General features: G+C 38.3%; 1 protein-coding gene across 1 annotated transcript in view; it reads left to right on the top strand.

The window, feature by feature from the left end:
* Nucleotides 1–12,237, top strand: part of tmem178b (transmembrane protein 178B) — a 130,552-nt gene extending 118,315 nt beyond the window's left edge. The window contains exons 3-4 of the mRNA XM_036577585.1: nucleotides 1,890–2,027; nucleotides 8,685–12,237. Coding sequence (XP_036433478.1) covers nucleotides 1,890–2,027; nucleotides 8,685–8,935 — 389 coding nt within the window. The 3' untranslated portion in view covers nucleotides 8,936–12,237. The remainder of the gene's footprint in view (nucleotides 1–1,889; nucleotides 2,028–8,684) is intronic.
* Nucleotides 12,238–18,186: the final 5,949 nt, after the last annotated feature.

Below are 18,186 nucleotides of genomic sequence, written 5' to 3'. Positions count from 1 at the left end.
GCTGCCGTCCCAGGCGTTTTTGGAACGGCTACCTTTTCCATACTGAGAGAACTCAACTGTGAGATTAAAAAGAGCAAGCGGACACTGAAGCCGTGTGACCTGCCCTCTAGCTAACGGAGTTGACCCTTCTACACATGGTGTGTGCCTTCAAAAACACACACAACTCACACCACAGAGAAAAGCCTCATGGAAATGATGGACAGGAATCCTTGCTTTACAGTGCAGAGGTTTGAAGAAACTTTCAAGCTAAACAAGATTTATGCTTCCTTTTGGGTTTTATCCCTGCTTTAATTTTTTTAAACTGCATTAGTGAGAGTAGGATGTTCTCTCTCGTTTTAGTTTCATCCTGAGCCATTCTCATTTCCATAAGACTGTTGCATTTTAGAATTAGCATTCAAAACCTTGTTACTTTTTTACACTGTTTGAAAATAGTATTGTGACTAGCTCACTTCGATAAGCTCAGTCACAGCACACAGAGCTGACAACTGCCTGCAATCACGCGTTTCCAATCAGACTGATGAAACCTGCTGCATGAATGTGCGTATGCAAGGCTGTGCGGATGGGCGTGTACCCATGTTCCCAGGTTCAGCTTTTTATGGATCTTTGTATCAAAGTCAGACTTGAAAACACATTTTGGACTAAAATCCTTTTGCTTTGAGCAGCCCAAACCTTAATTGTGTTTAATTTATTAAAATATCAGTATGATTGAGTGTTCTATTTTGTTACTACCAAAACATTCATAACACTACCAAACCTTTACCAAATGACTGTTTTGGTAGTGACAATTTTAGCTAATTTTGAGCAGAGCTCAAAAACGCTAGCCAGTACATGACAAGCAAACAGCTTTGAAGAGTTGTGCACACACAAAATTTTAATGTTTTTACTAACACAAAAAATGTACTTAATTGCAGTAAATATGTGGGTAACACTTTATTTGGAGTGGTCCTTTGTAGATGATTAATAAAATCTTAACAGATTATCAGTAACACATCAACAGCATATCAGTGAAGTAACAGTAGTGAAGCATCTGGATACATTGAAGTAAATATCTTGTAGATGTTCTGTTGATACATTTCTCACATTCAGTAGATGTGTTGTTAATTAGTTACTTCCATTACACAAAACCTAACCTTACCCAGCCTTACCCAAAACCAAACCCTCACCCTGGCCCTAATCCTAACCCTAACCTTAACCTTAACCCAAAACCTAAACTTAACTCTCATATGTTTTTGACATATCACTAACTGTTTGTTTCATCTAAAAGAATCACTCAACATAAAGTGTGACCAATATGTGTTTTGGTAGTGACAGTTCTTAATGTTACACTCTGATTTTCAGAGATTTGGACACATTTACTTCAAAACAGTGGGATTTCAATTACTGCCTTGGGTTTAAATATATCCTACAATCCTTGTAAAATATCTGGATGTCTGAAAGCTTAATTGTTTCCTTTTTTAACTGTGGGATTGCAATTTGAACTACTTTGGTGGAATGGTTCTCATATCATACACAATATCTTAACATGATGCTTTGTTGTTTCACAGGGTAATCAAAGGTCATATATTTTCAGCAGGAATGCACTTTGCCTCAGTGTGCAAACATAATTCAGTTGATTTTTGAAATACTAGAGTGTGTGATGCATATACTTTGAATAAAAATGCAACTTTGTCGATATTGTGAACTTCAAATGCTGCCTACGACTCAATAGATTCTCATTCTTGTTCACTGAGATGTTCAATCAGAACGTGTTTTGATAATGGAAACTTTGGAAGCAGCATATAAAGCAATTTCTGATTTCATGTGAAATTGCTATACTTTATGTTTAAGCTCTTTTAGCTCTCGTTCACAGTGAGTCTGACTCTACTGCTATGTGTTGTGTGCTCTTACAGACCTGCGGAGGATGACGGCTGGCTTCATGGGCATGGCTGTAGCCATCATCCTGTTCGGCTGGATCATCGGCATGCTCGGCTGCTGCTGGGACCGAGGCCTCATGCAATATGTGGCAGGTCTGCTCTTCCTCATGGGCGGTGAGTCAGCCACCCACACAGAGCCTAACACACTGGCTATGTCTATACTTATCCATGTTCACTATACAGTACCCTATTTGGGGAGTCTGTCATTTTGTAGTGCTGTGGGAAAAACACTCATATGTCTCTCTTCACTTGCTATATGCTATTTTCTTACCCTTTACCCTGTGCACTTCACTGTGCCCAAATTTTCTTAGGGTAATATGTCTTAGAGCGAACACTAATGTTTTCCAGTAACTGTAAAAGAGAATTTGCTGTACTGTACCTAGCATCATTGAATCACACCTGGGATAGCAAGTAGCTAATGTTAGCAAACTGAGATTAGCTGTAACCCAGTTACTATTATGACATTTTAAAATCTTGAGCTGCATATCGCAAATAACCTAACATTAATAAAACCTCAAAGAAATACAGTCATTGAAGGACAATTACATTTAGCTCAGGTTTGAAATTTAAAAAGACTGCAGCTTCCTCTAATGGACCTCCTCTTAAGCTATGAAAAGAAGCCTGCCAGTGCAAAGTTGACCATGACGATTAGAGCTAGGCCTTCAACTCGGGCCATCAATATCAAAAAGACCTGTATGATAATGCTAATTTCTGCTAGAACACCTAAGACATTTCTAGTAGTTCGGTAGTGTTAAGCTAACACTGGTACGCATTAATATGTTTTGGCCATTCTAGATTAAACACAGATGCTTCTAAAAGACATGCCATGCTTTACATGAAGTTTATAATATACTTGAACATAGATTTAACCCTGTATGTTGCAGCTTTGTGACTCTTTCACGAAAGAGCTGCCCCTGTTTTCCATTTCTAACAACTGACTGAAACCTGCTTAGGTTAGAACTTGCATTCACAGTCAGTGTCATATATACGACCTAAAATTACCTTAAAAACCTTTTCCCACAAACTTGACAATTCACACTGGAAGAGAAAATATCATTGGTGGATTCCTCTGTCATTTACTAATTATGTTGGTGGTTGTAACATGTTAGTCCTTCAGGCCTGACTAATGGAAGAGATAGCTTGGCTGTATCTGCTTAGATGCCACAAGAAAGAAGTTCTGATTGGATAATTTTCCTTTGGGTGTGCCAAGATTTTAGCCCTTTTGTGTCCAATCAAAACTTAACAATGAAATAAAAGGATTACTACAAAACTACAGAGTTTAAATACAATTATGATTCTTCTGTTAAATAAAAGGAATTAAAAATTATAGAGATGTATTTGTATTTCACAGAGATTATTAGGCTTCTCTAAAGGCCTAGAGGGCTATGAAGGACCCCCTCTGCTGTTTCAGTTCTCAGTATGAGACACACTACTTGCGCTCAAAGTACAGTACACAACAATATTCTTTATTTTTTAGTTGAATGGAATAATGATTAGGGGACCATTTTGAACATAGCAACTACAAGTTACAAGTCACAAGCTAGTAAACAGTCCCTGTAGACAACTACTATAACTACTATATACAACAATATGTAAAATGTGTATTATCTTCATTATAATATTCAGTATTTAAAGAATAGAGGGCCAGTATAAGAAAAAAAAATGTTTTCGCACATTAAAAATTGAGACACCATTTATAGTGACAACAATCACAATATATTTAGAATGAGAACATTTGGACACAGGATGGTGTAAAGTCTCACTTCAGCAGGGCTGTTAAAAGCATTTAAATTGTCTCTCCTGTTCATACTGAAACTGTTTTTGAGTCATGTCTCGCCTGTCACTAGTTGAAGCATTTTAATTACACATTAGAGAGAGGTGACTGATGTAGGCGTGTGCCATGGCTAATTTCATGGATTTGAGCACATCTCACTCTTTTATACAGCTCATTCCAGCTCTTAAAGGGCCACACTATTATATCTTTCTGTTCTTCACCACTATATTATAAAAGTGTGCTGCAGTGAGCTACTTATCATAGCTGTTATGGCCTGCAGTGCTAAGCCCAGGGACTGAATTAATAAATTGTGGTACAGGTGTCCTTGAGTTTGAAACACTGTCGGAGACACTTCCAACACTTCTTTTATGCCTGAATAAAAAGAAACAGGCAAAGACTTTATATCAGGGCACATGGGGTTAGAAATTCTCAGGTATTGAGGTTTTATGAGGAGATTTATAAACTTACTGAAGTGCCTCTTTGTTGCGGTGAATCAAGTTAATTAAGACAGTTCTTTTAGTCACATTATTAGACTAAATCAGACAGCTAAGTGTAAGGGTGAAAGATACGTTGAACTCTAAAAAGTTTCATATTTCTCATTTTTTCTGATTTTTTTTTTTCAATTATGTTATACTTTCAAAGGAATATGTGACCTTTAAAATATGTATCTCAAATCATTTGAAATGCTTTAAATATCCTTTAATCCTATACCCAATAAGCCCTGAATTAAAGCATATTTCAGTGTGAGATAGTCTTCTCACAGCTACTATAAAGTTCCAGTAAAGCATCAATCTTTCTAAAGTGGTCACATTATGAAAAGGCTTGCTATGAAGGCTGTAAGTGATCACAGCCAACTATCTGCCATAATTTTGACACAAGCAATACAAAGATTAACTATGACAGACAATGGGGAGATCTACTGAAATAATTATAACAATTATTTCTCCATCCCTCACCTCTTATTATGGTAAGCAGTATTGTTTACAGTGGCACTTGAGCACTTGGTGCCTTCTGTTTTGAAGGCAACTGACAAGCCAATCGTCTTGCTACAGATGAGTTGTCAGTTTATTAGCAACTCATCGGCCAATTTGTTTGAACACCTACGGCATCGGTGCACCTACCGCATTGACTACCACAGGACCACCACTGACCGCATATTATTTGTGTGGTGGATTCACAACACAGGAGTGATACACAGTAGTGGGATGTTAATGTGTGCTGCACTGGTACGACTAAATCAAGCACTGTGATGCCAAGGCAGGCTATGGATACACAAATTGTCAGTATTATTTTATAAATGTGGACAAGCTTTTTTTCAACTAAAGTGTAGACTGTAGCTAGAAAAGCGCTGTCCTTGAACAATCTTTAATTTGGCTTGACAAAGCCAGCTAATAATGCTGCAAGAGGTAAAGCAGTTTCAGAACACTGGTGATTGTTTTTGGTAATTTAATTACATTTATATAGTAATTCCAGGTAGTTGCTGTGGTGTTGCTATGAGGTTGCTAGGGTATTCCAGATGGTTGCTAAGGTGTTGCTAGACCATTGCTATGCTATCCCAGGTGGTTGCTAAGATGTTGCTAGGCCATTGCTATGGTCCCAGGTGGTTGCTAAGGTGGTGCTAGGCCATTGCTGTGGTATCCCAGGTGGTTACTAAGATGTTGCTAGCGCACTTATATGATGGTGACATAAGAAAAATGTCCAAAATTATTTGGTGGTAATGTATACTGATATACAAAGGGGTAATAATAAGGGGTAGAGGTATCAGCATAATAAATTATGTAGGTAATTTAACCATAACATGGTATTAAGTAGAAAACATACAGTAAGTTGACTTTTTCCAAAAAAAACCTGAAATGTTGAGAAAAATAACACATGTACACAAAAATTTTGTGTCATGTGACGTGATTAAAGAAAACATTTTTATCACTACAAGTCAAAAATGTGACGGGAGCATGCTTCTAGGCAGCAAAAAGTACAAAATTAGTTTATGCATTTTCATTTTATTTCCTCAAAGTCAATAATAATATAGCTATTGTCACAGCTGAGTGGAGAATACCAAAAATATCTAGCAAACAGTGGTCCTGTGGTCAGAGACTGAAGGGCTAGAGAAGGACTAACACAAATTCATGGAAAAACATGAGCTATAGTCTCTAACTGTACACCAGCAAAGTGTACCAACAAGGTTGATGTCCTATATAATGTCCAGTATGTTTGTTAAAAAGAGTGTAAGAACGGCGCACCACCCAAATAACATCTGGGCTGTGGTGGTTCTGTGGTGGTGCCTTTCCATTGATGGATGGGGTTGAGGGGGGGCTGAAAATTGTGCAGCAATAGGTGGGCAACAGGCAGGTATGGTAAAGCTACAAAGCATACGAAGTGCTAGGTGTTTCAGATAAAATGGCCAGTGGTTGAAGGCACAACACAGGCGTACCTAATAAACAAGCAAAGAGTATGTTGGGGGATATGCATAAGTCAGTAGAGGGGAGGGGGCATGCACCTCTAATTTCAATATTACTGTAGATGGTGATTCAGAGTTAAAGTGAAGAACAGAGGGATCATGCCCTGCTTGCTTCACATCCCGCGTGCACCGCGCAGCTCCGGCACTGCGGAGAGCAAAAAGCGAAGACGCAATTAAGATGCGTAGGATTAATGCAGTGCCCTGCTCCTGAATAATGAGAAGGCAATTAAAAAGCCAATTAAGATGCTAAGTCATAAAAGCAGAAGGAGCGCTGAGGGTCAGATTACGGGGGTGGGGGAGGGGGGCTGAATCCCAGCTGAACGCTTGCTCAGTCACACCACACAGAAAATGAGTCCACAATTAGAGCAAGAGTCCTTTATCCACTAACGTGTGACGACGGCATTATCTGCGACACCAGTAAGCAACGGACGGAGCACGTATTTTTTCTTAGATGTGGTTTGAATGCACCTTCTTAAGAATTCAGTGGTAAGGATTACAATGGAAACACAGTAATCTCAGTGCTTATGATTTACCCCTGTTGAAATATTTTGTGTTCACTAAAGCACGACTAAGCCATAAGATATAGTGCACTATTTGGGCTAGTATTTCATGATATGCGTGCCATTCTAATGCTTGAAATCGTAGTTTTAATAATATAAAACCAGTTTGTTGCAGATGTGCTTCATAGTTTTCTAATATTTAGTTGTATAGACATGTTAGATGTGTCCAGAGTGATGAACAGAGCTGTATAAACTGAGAAAGCTGTATAACATTGTGAATTAATTTATGATAGATGTAATATTTAAAAGGCCAGAAAAAATTGTGCCTAAATTGTGGTGATCTTGAGGCAGAGAACTTGACAATGAACAACTATAAATAGGTAATTACAATATATTATTTTTTAGTGTTGCACCAAAACGAATTTTTTGGACAAAACCGAAACTGAAATTCAGGACACACTTGGCTAAAAAAAATGAAAAAAGCTGAAAATAACAGTTTACATAAAATAAACGATGATTACAGTAAAAATAATTACAGTATGTAGAACACAGAATGTGGCATGTAAGTACACATCCTTGACAACAGAGATGGTCATCCAAGGCAATTATTCATGTTTTTTAGTAATGCTTTGTGTTTTGGCTGCCATTTATCATTTCTTTCATAATTTCTAAAACTGTAGCTACAGATGGCATCTACAGGGGCTTTCCTTTCTGCTTTGGTTGTTTTGCTGTATTCTACATTTCAAGCAGGATGTCATGTTTTCAAATGGTGTATCAAACATGTGATGGAGAAGTTCTTGATCATTGTGTCCTCCCAGCATAAACACTGATTTAAAAATGTCTTGTTTAATGGCCCTCTTAGAAACTGTAGTTCAGACAGTTTCACAGTTTACTGTTTGATCGTGTCTACACCGATCAGTGCAGGAGACCCAAGAAATCAAACAGTGTTTTTATGATTATTTCTCTGTTTAATAGTCGAAAAACAAAATCTGAAAGTGGGTTTTGGCCATTTGCAGCCTGAGATTTTTGGTGGCTGAAATTTCAGTGCATCCAAATTATTTATCATTTAATAACTTCTTGTTAACAACAATCTTTAACTATTAAATTAAACATCTGTAAATACTTTCTGATGTATTACAAGTCATTTTAATCTACACAACACAAGTTGCTGAGTACAATTATTATTAGTATGACAAGTGATTCCAAACTATTGAACAGCAGTGTATGTCATGTATTCTATACAGCTGTATGCAAAAATATGGGCACCCATATGGGCCTAAATTGGCCAAATAATGAATTTTGTTGATTTCTGAAGTGAAAAGAAGTAAACAGCTTCTGCAGTGGACTAATTTAAATTATTTATTTCTGCCAACAGTTCTTTATGTTTGATTAACTTAATGAAATAGTAATTGTGGCATGTGTGAAAGTTTGGACACCTTACTAATTCTGTACTTAGTAACACCGTTTTTGGCAGATATCACAGCTTTGTAAAAGCTTCTTGTAGCCAGCTAGGAGTCTTTCTTTTTTTATTTTAGAAGTTTTCACCCACTCTTTCTGGCATGATGCTTCTAGTTATGTGATATTTTTGGGTCATGTTGCATGCGCAGCATGTTTAAAATCTACCTCCAGACTTTCATTCCAAAAGAGTCCGCTTACATTTCTTGAATAGTCTATGGTAGATGTTGAGGTAATATTGTCCTGTTATAGAAGCCAGCACTGCCTAACCAGCCCTAACAAGTCAATTAAAGCTTAATGAATTAAGCTCTCAGCTTTTTCAACTAACTTTTTGCTGATTCTACCATAATTATTTTGCTTTCCTGTTTTTTAAGTCAGTCAAATAGATTGATAGATAAGTGTGTATTAACATTTGCTTTTGCGTTTTTTAAATAGTTATTTACTCCTTTTCGCTTGAAATATAAACAAAGTATGCCGTTTGACCAGGGGTGCCCAACTTTTGCATACAACTGTAGAGAGTAGGGATCCATTTGAGTTTTAGTCTAAACGATACTAGCACGCCTCTCTTTCTGTTGTCTTTTCAGGCACATTCTGCATCATCTCGTTGTGCACCTGTGTGGCGGGGATTAATTTCGAGTTGTCTCGTTACCCACGCTACCTGTACGGGCTTCCGGATGACATCAGCCACGGCTACGGCTGGTCCATGTTCTGCGCCTGGGGTGGACTGGGCCTGTCGCTAATCGCCGGCTTCTTCTGCACGCTGGCGCCCTCCGTCCAGCCGCTCCCTCGCTCCACCTGCCCCAAGTCCCGGCAAGAAAACGGCACGGTGTGTTAAGCGGAGGCCTCCCGGGGCGCCACGTCCACCATAAAGCCACTGCGCGGACATATACTCTGTATATGTCACATGAGGAACATATACATAGTAAGACAACTTGATGACCCAAACCATGCGTTCATTTCAAGTCATTTCTAATCTCACCGACCAGGCCACAGATGCCATTTTTGTGTGAATTTGCAAGTGTCTTGATCGTTCAAAGAAAAATAGATGAAAATTTAACAAATATGTACTACTCTAAGGCGGTGTATTGGTGGACTTCTCCTGAGATGCCTGAGAAGTGGAGACATTAAAAAAGAAAGGCTTCACTTTGCAGATTATTTCCCTGCCCTCAAGAACTTTGAGAAGGGCAACATAAAATGGCAACAGAGACTTTGTACATCAGTATATGAAAAATACAGAAGCATGGAGCTCGACAGGTTTGTGACAGAAGTTCCTAGATGTTTTGTCTTTGTCTCCATGTCGCTAAATTGGTGCTTTGGGACTGAGAAAAGGTTCCAGCACTTGTGTGGGTTTTTTTTTTCTTGCGCATTTAGAGAACACCAGGGACGGCCACTGAATGGAGACAGTGCCAATTATGTGAAGGCAACAGTTCACAGTGGTTGCAGAATGCAGGCGAGAGAGAAAACTTTCAGAAGCAATGGATTCTGCGATGCAGAAACACGGATATAGATGTGAACGGGTTCAGGTTAGTCTAAAGTGTCAAAGATCAACACTTGACACTGGAGACTACCACAAGGCCTTTAGGGTGCACCTAAAAGATCGGTACTACTGAACACACACAAGTTGACGTTTCTAAGAGAAGAACATTTTGAGGAACGGAACGTGTCTGCTGGTGCCAGTATTTCTCAACTGCTGTATAGCAAATTGTAAATAATCCTCCAGAGAAAACAAAAAATCATTACCATGGGGACAGATTTTAGAGCATTTACTTTCCCCTGGGAGGGAGTTCCATTCTTCCATTCTCAAATGGGATCAAACATTTTTAACATGGTGGTCCACCGTTTTTTGTGTGCTTTTGTTTTCTAAAATTGACGAGTATCATGAATGATTGTGTGCGTGAGTATCTGTCCTCCATTTAGCTCTCATAGATAAATGTGTTGGAGGGTGAGTGTTTCTAGCCTCTGCAGAAGAAAAAAGAGGAGAGGGAAAAACAATGCTGTCACAAAAAATAACACAAACTCAAAACCTGCCTTGGGGGAACAATAGGTAGGTTCTTTGATGAACAGAAGACGACTAAAAAGGAAAGATGCCATATCCTGTTTAAAAGAACTAAGCCCCGAGTTTCTGGAAGTCACTCCTGTAGACAGAGCTCGCGGAGATGGAAGGAAGAAGCCTCAGCATCACAGCGTTGCTGCCTTAAGCTCGTCTGTGAGGTGGCACTTATTCCATTTGATAGGAACACACGCTGACTCTCTTCTGAGAGCGCTCGCTAAAGAAGCCCTCATTTGATGCTAGTTAATGTGATGCTCCATTGTAATGGGGCTTTCTGAAAAGACATGGTGTTTGCTAAGGGTGCACAATATGTTGGCAGCAGATAAATTCTATTATATATTGACAATAAATGGGAAAATCGGCTGTATATTGACATTACAGCCCATAAGTTAGCATCCTGTTTTTAGCTTACGCATGCACTGATAAGTAGACCCTAGTGCTGATCATTTCCATTCTTTTCAACTCATTAAAACAGATAGCATTGTGGATAACACCACCAACCCTCCCACAGAAGATTATTACACTAATAAGAGTCCTTGGGCAAGACTCTCAGTGCTCCATTCAGCTACCTTTGTAAGTGGCTCTGGAATTAAAATTAGTGTACTAAATATATACATAAATATAAATGTTTACAACAGCTTTTACATCTGATTTAGCTATGTCATGGCTATCTAAAATTAATCAGTAGCTAATTATTGGTTCCTATTATCAGCCCAGATATTCTGCATTGCCCCATCGCTAGCATTTGCGTGCTTCTTGATTACTGTAGACAAAGGTGATTGAGAAAACGTGGCTCGAAATGCAAAAAAAAGCAACCTCGAAATGGAGGATGAAAGCACTCATTAAATAAAGCACAAGCTTAACACAATCGCTAAGCCCTTAACGCTATTGGGTCCTTTTGATCCCAGATCAAGCCGTGATGCTCACACTGATCTGATTATATTATTTCTCCCCTGATCACCGCAGCATTAATTTCATAATTTAATATCCATGCTTCTTCATTGTACTTTTCTGTGAGAACATTTCAAGTATTCCAGATATGCAGTGCGTAGTGTCGCCCTGCTCACATTAAATCTCAGATGGTGTCCTGAATCCCAGCCTGGCCCAATCATAGGCTGGGGTGATACTGTAGCATGCCTCTGTTTGTGTAACTACTAATCCAGGTGCTCATCCCTTCCTGTAATCATCACAGCTGTAGCTCCACACAGGTGACGTAGTTACACAGCACAGAAAAGAACATTCCTGCCTCCACAAGCCATTTGGGATGCAGGACTATTTAATGGACAATAACTGTAACATGTTTCCCTGTATGCAGGTACTTAAAAAGAACAGAAAATCTGTTTACTCAAAACACACTTACAATAACAGCCAATGGGCAATTGGAGAGATTTGGCTGAAAATTGCTAGAGTATTCTCCTATTTAACAAATGGACCTTCTGCATCTGTAAATGCAGCGTTCTAGTGCTGAATAAAATTAGGCAATATCACAATATCTTCTCAGTTCATCACATGATCAGATGATATTGACGTTAATAAAGTAGGGCTGGCCTGAATGATTTAAATACTACAGTATTCATTCATTCATTCGAGTATTTGTTCCTTTATTTAATATTTGTCTTCACGATGGACGTGATATTAGGCTATTACTAAGCCCCCCCCCCATGATTTCACAAATAACTCCTTTTCCTTGAAAGACTAAAGCAAGATATGTTAGTGAAAGATATTAATATGGTAATTAATGTATAAACAAAGAGAAATACAAGTTAATTTGCTTGGCTACCGTTGTGAACTTCAGATGAAGAGCTGAGTGTGGCCTCTGTCACTCATTCAGCCACTGCAAAGCTGAGAAAGGGAGATAAACAGCTAATACCTATAAGATATGGACAGCTATAAATCAATACGAATTTAGTATGAAACACTAAAATTGCCGGGTTGTCAGTCTAGGGTGAGATTTATGTTCGCCTAGCAAAGTTGTTTTACTCATGACAGAACTGAACTTGGGCCACTGAGTGGGCAATGGAATACAAACTTGGCTCCATTTTGCAAATTGGCTGAACCCTGGGGTGCTAATGTTGTTCTGAAAAGTGTTGGGGCAATGCTATGGGACTAAAGCTTACATCCAGCAAGTCAAACGTTTTTGTCTTTACTGACTATAACTAAACAAAACAACAATGTATTTGTGGTATAATTAGAATTTTTAAACTGTGATTGGCAGCTATGTAATAATTGATCTGACAACTCTTTTGCAAGACAGCTGTGTACTTTTTTTGACAACCATCACGTAACTCCCAAACTTTCTTGCGTAATTTCTACAAGTGGAGGGGACATGTCCTCCCCATTCACACCAGTGGTTAAACTGACTATGAGAACACATCACTAAAGATTTAACTGCTGTGTCATCACTGCTATCTAGGTAAGAAGAAATCCAGTCAGACTCATCTGTCTCCTTAGCAGACATAACATTACAACATGCGTTTCTCAGCGTCTTTGGGATGAATTTTTCATTTATTATGAATTAGGTAAACAGTATTGTTTTTAAGGGTAGTACTGAAAAGAGTATTTCATAGTTCATAGTTCAGAAAATGAGAATTCGAAGCCTTATTCAGGCCAGCCCTATATTAAGGTTTCTGAACCCATGAGTACGGTTACTCTATGCTATAAAAAAAAATGCAGCTTTTTTGGATTGGACTCTGTTTTTGTAATAAGTTCTCTTAAATTTACACCAAGGGGAAACACAGAATTTTAAACGTTAAAAGTTTTATGTATTTTAAACCACCCTTTCAAAGCAATCTCAAGCATCCAGCAAATGACTTTTACAGTTAACTTTTCAACAGTTTGTTTTTTTGTTATCTACCAGTACTACCAAAAATTAATATTGTAGTGTGACCCCAATACCGGTATACCAGTACAGACAATATATCACCCAGCACTACTGTGTTTAGTGCTAAAGTGGGAGTCAACTCTGGGGTAGACTCTGCAAGCTTTGGCCTCTACCCATTTGTGGCCTAGATATTTAGGGAAGGCAGGGACGCTCCACAGGACGCTAGCTGATAAAGCAATTGGGCATGAAATTACATTAAGTGGTTATACTTCAAGAGATTTTTTTTTTGGCATGCACTTCCCACAACCAGGCGCTCACTAAAATCTGCCTTATCCGACAGAAAAACTCCACGACCCAGCCCACACGGAGTGTCCCCGATTACTATATTCTCACAACACACAACATCTGGGTCATGAGCAAAGTAAATAAAGAAACAATCCGCTCTCAGAAGCATCTTGCATTAAGCCCATCTGGCCTTATATAAGATAGTGTTCCTTGACACACTTAAGAAGAAAAATATTTATTTCAGTCCGCAAGGATTACGCAACCAGGCATAGATGTAAATGGGGTCAGTGGCTGCCTGCACACAATGCACGTCAAAAAGCAGGTAAAAAGCAGGCCAGAGGCTGCAGGCCAGCACCAGTGTATCTGCCTTTCCTTACCATGGAAATGAATATATTAAAAAGGAATTCCACCAATTTTTCAAAAATATCTCCAAAATTAAATGGTTCAGTCATTCAGAGTAGTTTGATGCGATGGTGGTGATAGGAACCAGAAGTTTGAAACTTTTAATGCCTCTAAAATGCCTCTTTGAGAAGGTTTTGGCTTAAAACAGAGGGACATGCAGGACATATTCATTGTATTTACTAACCAAAACCACCAGTGAACCTACATGTGTATTCACTGGTGGTTTTGGTTAGTAAATACAATGATTATATTTGTGCTGTAGACATCGTGACCCCTGGTTCCTATCACCAGCACTGTAAAGAAATCTGAGCTGATAGATTTCTCTACAATGAACTATTTCACATCAAACCACTCTAAGTGACTTTGTTTACATCTCAGTGATTGAATTATACATAAATTCTAAAAAAAACATGGAATTCCTCTTTAAGGCATCATATTTCGGCCATTCCCCGCCCTCTTCATTCACTTATCCTGAAAAAGGTTTATACGAGGCTAGAATAAGCAGGTGTACTTGGGGACAGGCACTGGCATCTGATGCCAGAGGGCACTTTTAAAATTTATTCCAGCTGGACTTGAACGACATCAGTTCCGGGAGGATTTGTTGGACAGGGATTAAATTGCATTTCAGAAGCTTAACATGGAACAGGACAAGATTGTGGACAAAGCAGATCAGGCAATCGTTTAACTACAGGGTCAGCAACCCAAGGCTAACCATAATCAATATAACACAGATTCACACATTTATGATGCTACTATACTGAAGTGACTACTTTATAAAACCAGAAACACAGCACATGTAGTATTTTGAATAGATTACAGCTTCATTGAAACAAGACTGGCAAAGAAAAAAATCTCATATCTTGCCATCTCTCCATCAAATCTAAGTCAGTGTTTACATGAAAGCAGCCAAACATGTTAGCATTGTGTCTTTTTTGTTTGTTCATTTGTTTGTTTGATGGAAGTTTGGGTATAAAAGTTTGAATGAGTGGGGTTTTTTCTTCTTCATATGTTGTAAAATAGTAGCAGAGTCACGGAAACTGCAACTTTCATTTTTATGGGACTTCAAATCTAAGGATTTATCAAATCTTTTTCATCAGTAATGTGTCTGTTGCGTAAATCTAAAAATAAAACTGTACAAAACATTGAAAAAAAATCCTGGAAATGTTCAAACTGTGGAATGTAAAACCATAATAAAATCTCATTGGTGTGTTTATCTGTATGGCATGTTACATTACACACACACAAACAACACTGATGTCCTCACACGTGCTGAGCAGGACTCCAGTCAAGATACGTCACTCTAGAGCTAAAATACGCCATTATTTAATAGTACTGACCAGAGAAAGCATAACTGACTGATAATAGCAATTGTAAGCAAGTTTAACATTTATTCTACCATCCAAAAGTCAGAGACCGCCCTTCATTTATTTCAGTTCCAATCAAAACAGCTATTAACTACAAGTCAGCCTAATCCTTTTTCAGCATCAGGAAAAAACAAGCAGAAAACATATTTAATGGAAAATTCCACAGAAGTCTCAACAACTACATAGAACATCATATTTGCAGTGTTTAGTGTTTCCACCCTTTGCCTTAATTACAGTTTCCATTCTTTTCAAGAGACTCGCTTTCATCAAGAAATCTGCAGGGATATTTTTCCACACCTCCGAAGTTCAGTCTTAGAAGTTGGTTGCACTTTCTGCTTTTCACTAAAGTAAATCTTATAGATTTGGACTCAGAATCAGAATTAAATTAGAATCAGTCTATAAAACCTTACTCTACATCTCAGATGTCCAGTTTTGATTTTTTAGTGCAAATGTTCTTTTTTGTCCATTTGTTTTTCTCAGTAAAGGCTTCTTGGCCGTTTTACATCCTTTCAGACTCATATTGCTGAGTTGTCGTCTCACAGTGGAAGGATGGACAGAAACACCTATGAATTTTTTCAGTTCTGAAGCAGCAGTGGAGCTTGATCTTCTCCTCTCTCCCAAAGATGAAAGCTTAACTACTGTTTATCTGATGGTGACAGTTTGGTGATCTACCAGGTCTTGCAGGTTGTTAGGAGTCTTGCTTTCTCTGTATCTTTTAATCTTTTTTTTTTTTACTTTGGTTTCGTAAACTTCAGATTTTTCACTTACTTTCCCCGTCATTATGAAGTGGATTATCTTACATCAAATCCCAGAAATATCTCCTTTAGACATTTTAGATGAACATGAGAAAGGAATTTGCAAGGCAACTAAGATGAGTTTGGGTAGTTGATTGTGTAAATGTTAGTGTCTGTTTAAAGGGGAACATAATGTGAATGAGATCTTTGGCTTTTGTTGGGAGGACACAGCTGTAACTGGTTGGGTTTAAGATTGGAAGGATGGAAGAGTTAAAGAGGTAGTAGGTGCACGGAAGTGAACAGTGGACAAATTAAACACTGATAGATTTGATATAATACTTAGAGCTGGAGGCCTTTGTGTCATTTTCTGTTCAGTACACATTTCCTTCTTTGTTTTTTTCTGACACTGAAATAAATAACTTGTAAGTAGTGGCCATTTTGACAGAAAATTAAATAAATAGATAGGAAGTCTCTGTCTTTCACAGTCCTGCATGTAAATTTATGGTCATGGGACCTATAAGCTAATTCAAACAAAGCAAGTTGTCATAATACATAGACACTGTCATCTGATTTATTGGATATGTAGGTGGATAAGGACAAAATAAGACCAATTAACTAACAATAATAATAATAACACAATTGTTATAATGAGGTCCACATCAAACTGGAAATCGACTCTTCATGAAGAGGAATGGGCAAAAGACAGAAGATAAAGCTGCAAACTGGGTCTTGTTGGCTACAAGTACACTGCAGCAGAACAAAATGACTAATAGACTCATTTAAAGAGATGAAAAGCTCATGTTTGAGGCTTAATGAATTCTTCATGAAAGCATTTAGAATGGGTGCACTGCTATGAATACCCAGTGCTGATTAAGATGGGACAGCTCTTGATTTGTGCTCCAGAAGGCCAACGAGCTGGAGGCCATCTTCCGACCCTGAGCGCTCGCCATGCATTTGATTACCTATTTATTTCACTCGGAGACGCCACTTTGGCTCTGAAATACGCCATTAGGCTAATACTACACGACCCACCAGTGCAAGAATGAGTGAAGTATCCTCTAATAGTTCACTCACTCATTAATGCAGTTTGAACTACCCAGTCTGATAACTTTTTAAAGAGCATTCAGGTCACCCTTATGGGGTCTCAGGAACACTTCCTGTTCCTTTCTTCACATTAACAGCTCAACCAACTGCTCAAAATCAATATGTGTTTCCTGCACAGACAGCACATGATCACTCTGGTCTGACACACAGGTCTGTACATCATTCACCAGCCTGTGGGGGATGGGGGGGTTGCCAGAGCATCTGCATTTTGATTCAGAAAAATGAACTGTTATATCATGTAAAGGAAAAAAAGAGCTAAGACAAAGACGTTCATGCACTCCACAACGTTTAGTGGTTAATATAAACGTACATAACTAAGTGGAGGTTCTGTTTTACACACTTAAATGAGATTTTTGTGTTTAATTCAATGGTCAGGATGTAAACAATGTCAATCAGAGAGGGTAGATATGAAATGTGCTGTTCTAGAGAAACATATAGAGTCTGAATTGTTTACAATGACCATGCGTAGGACTAAGACCTGAAGGGACAGTGAGCTACAACACAAAAAGCTGTTGAAAGAAATGGCTACCAGTATGCTGTCTGATGCCTGAGACATTGTTTAATGACCGTTTAGAAATGAACTTTTTTGCCTAAATGTATTTTTTGAACGGTATTCTTGGTTGAGAGGTATATGCAGGCTGATGTAAGGCCATATAGTCCCCAAATATTTTTTCTCCAAATTTTTTACCACTATTTTATCATTACCAACTTACTTATACAAACTCAAGTGTAGGTTGATTGGTTCATTTTGGATAGTAAATAAAATGGCTATATTTGTGTTGGTGATATCGTGACCCCAGCTCCTATCAACACCACTGTAAAGAAATCTGAATCAGTAAGTTTCTCTACAAATGCACCATTTCCCAGCAAAACACTCTAAAATGACTTGTTTACATTTCAATGATTTAATTGTGCAGAGAAATTGAAGAATCAGGAGTTCCTCTTCTGAAATCATTCTTGTCTTGGATGTACAGTTCAAGGAAAATCCTTTATTTGCAAAGGTTCTGTAAGCTTTAAATAGTTTTTTTCACACTCATTACTTACACAAGTGTTTCTTCTAGGGTAGGGGTGCCCAACCCTGGTCCTGGCATTCCACCACCCTTTTATTCTGCTTAGCCTGCCCATTTGGTATTTCTTTATATAGACTGAGGTATGTTCAATATAACAAACTATACTTTTTTTTACTTTTAGAATCATCCTTTATTCACTTTATTACAGTTATATTATGTGGATTTGAGGTTACACACAATGTTTAAACCTCAGATTTTGAATCAAACTACTTTCATTAGCTCAGCTGTGGTCAGTTAGCATCAGGGTCAGTCACAA

The sequence above is a fragment of the Colossoma macropomum genome, unplaced genomic scaffold (assembly GCF_904425465.1).
Source record: "Colossoma macropomum unplaced genomic scaffold, Colossoma_macropomum, whole genome shotgun sequence".
Lineage (NCBI taxonomy): Eukaryota > Metazoa > Chordata > Actinopteri > Characiformes > Serrasalmidae > Colossoma > Colossoma macropomum.
This window is presented reverse-complemented; position numbering and strand designations above follow the sequence as displayed.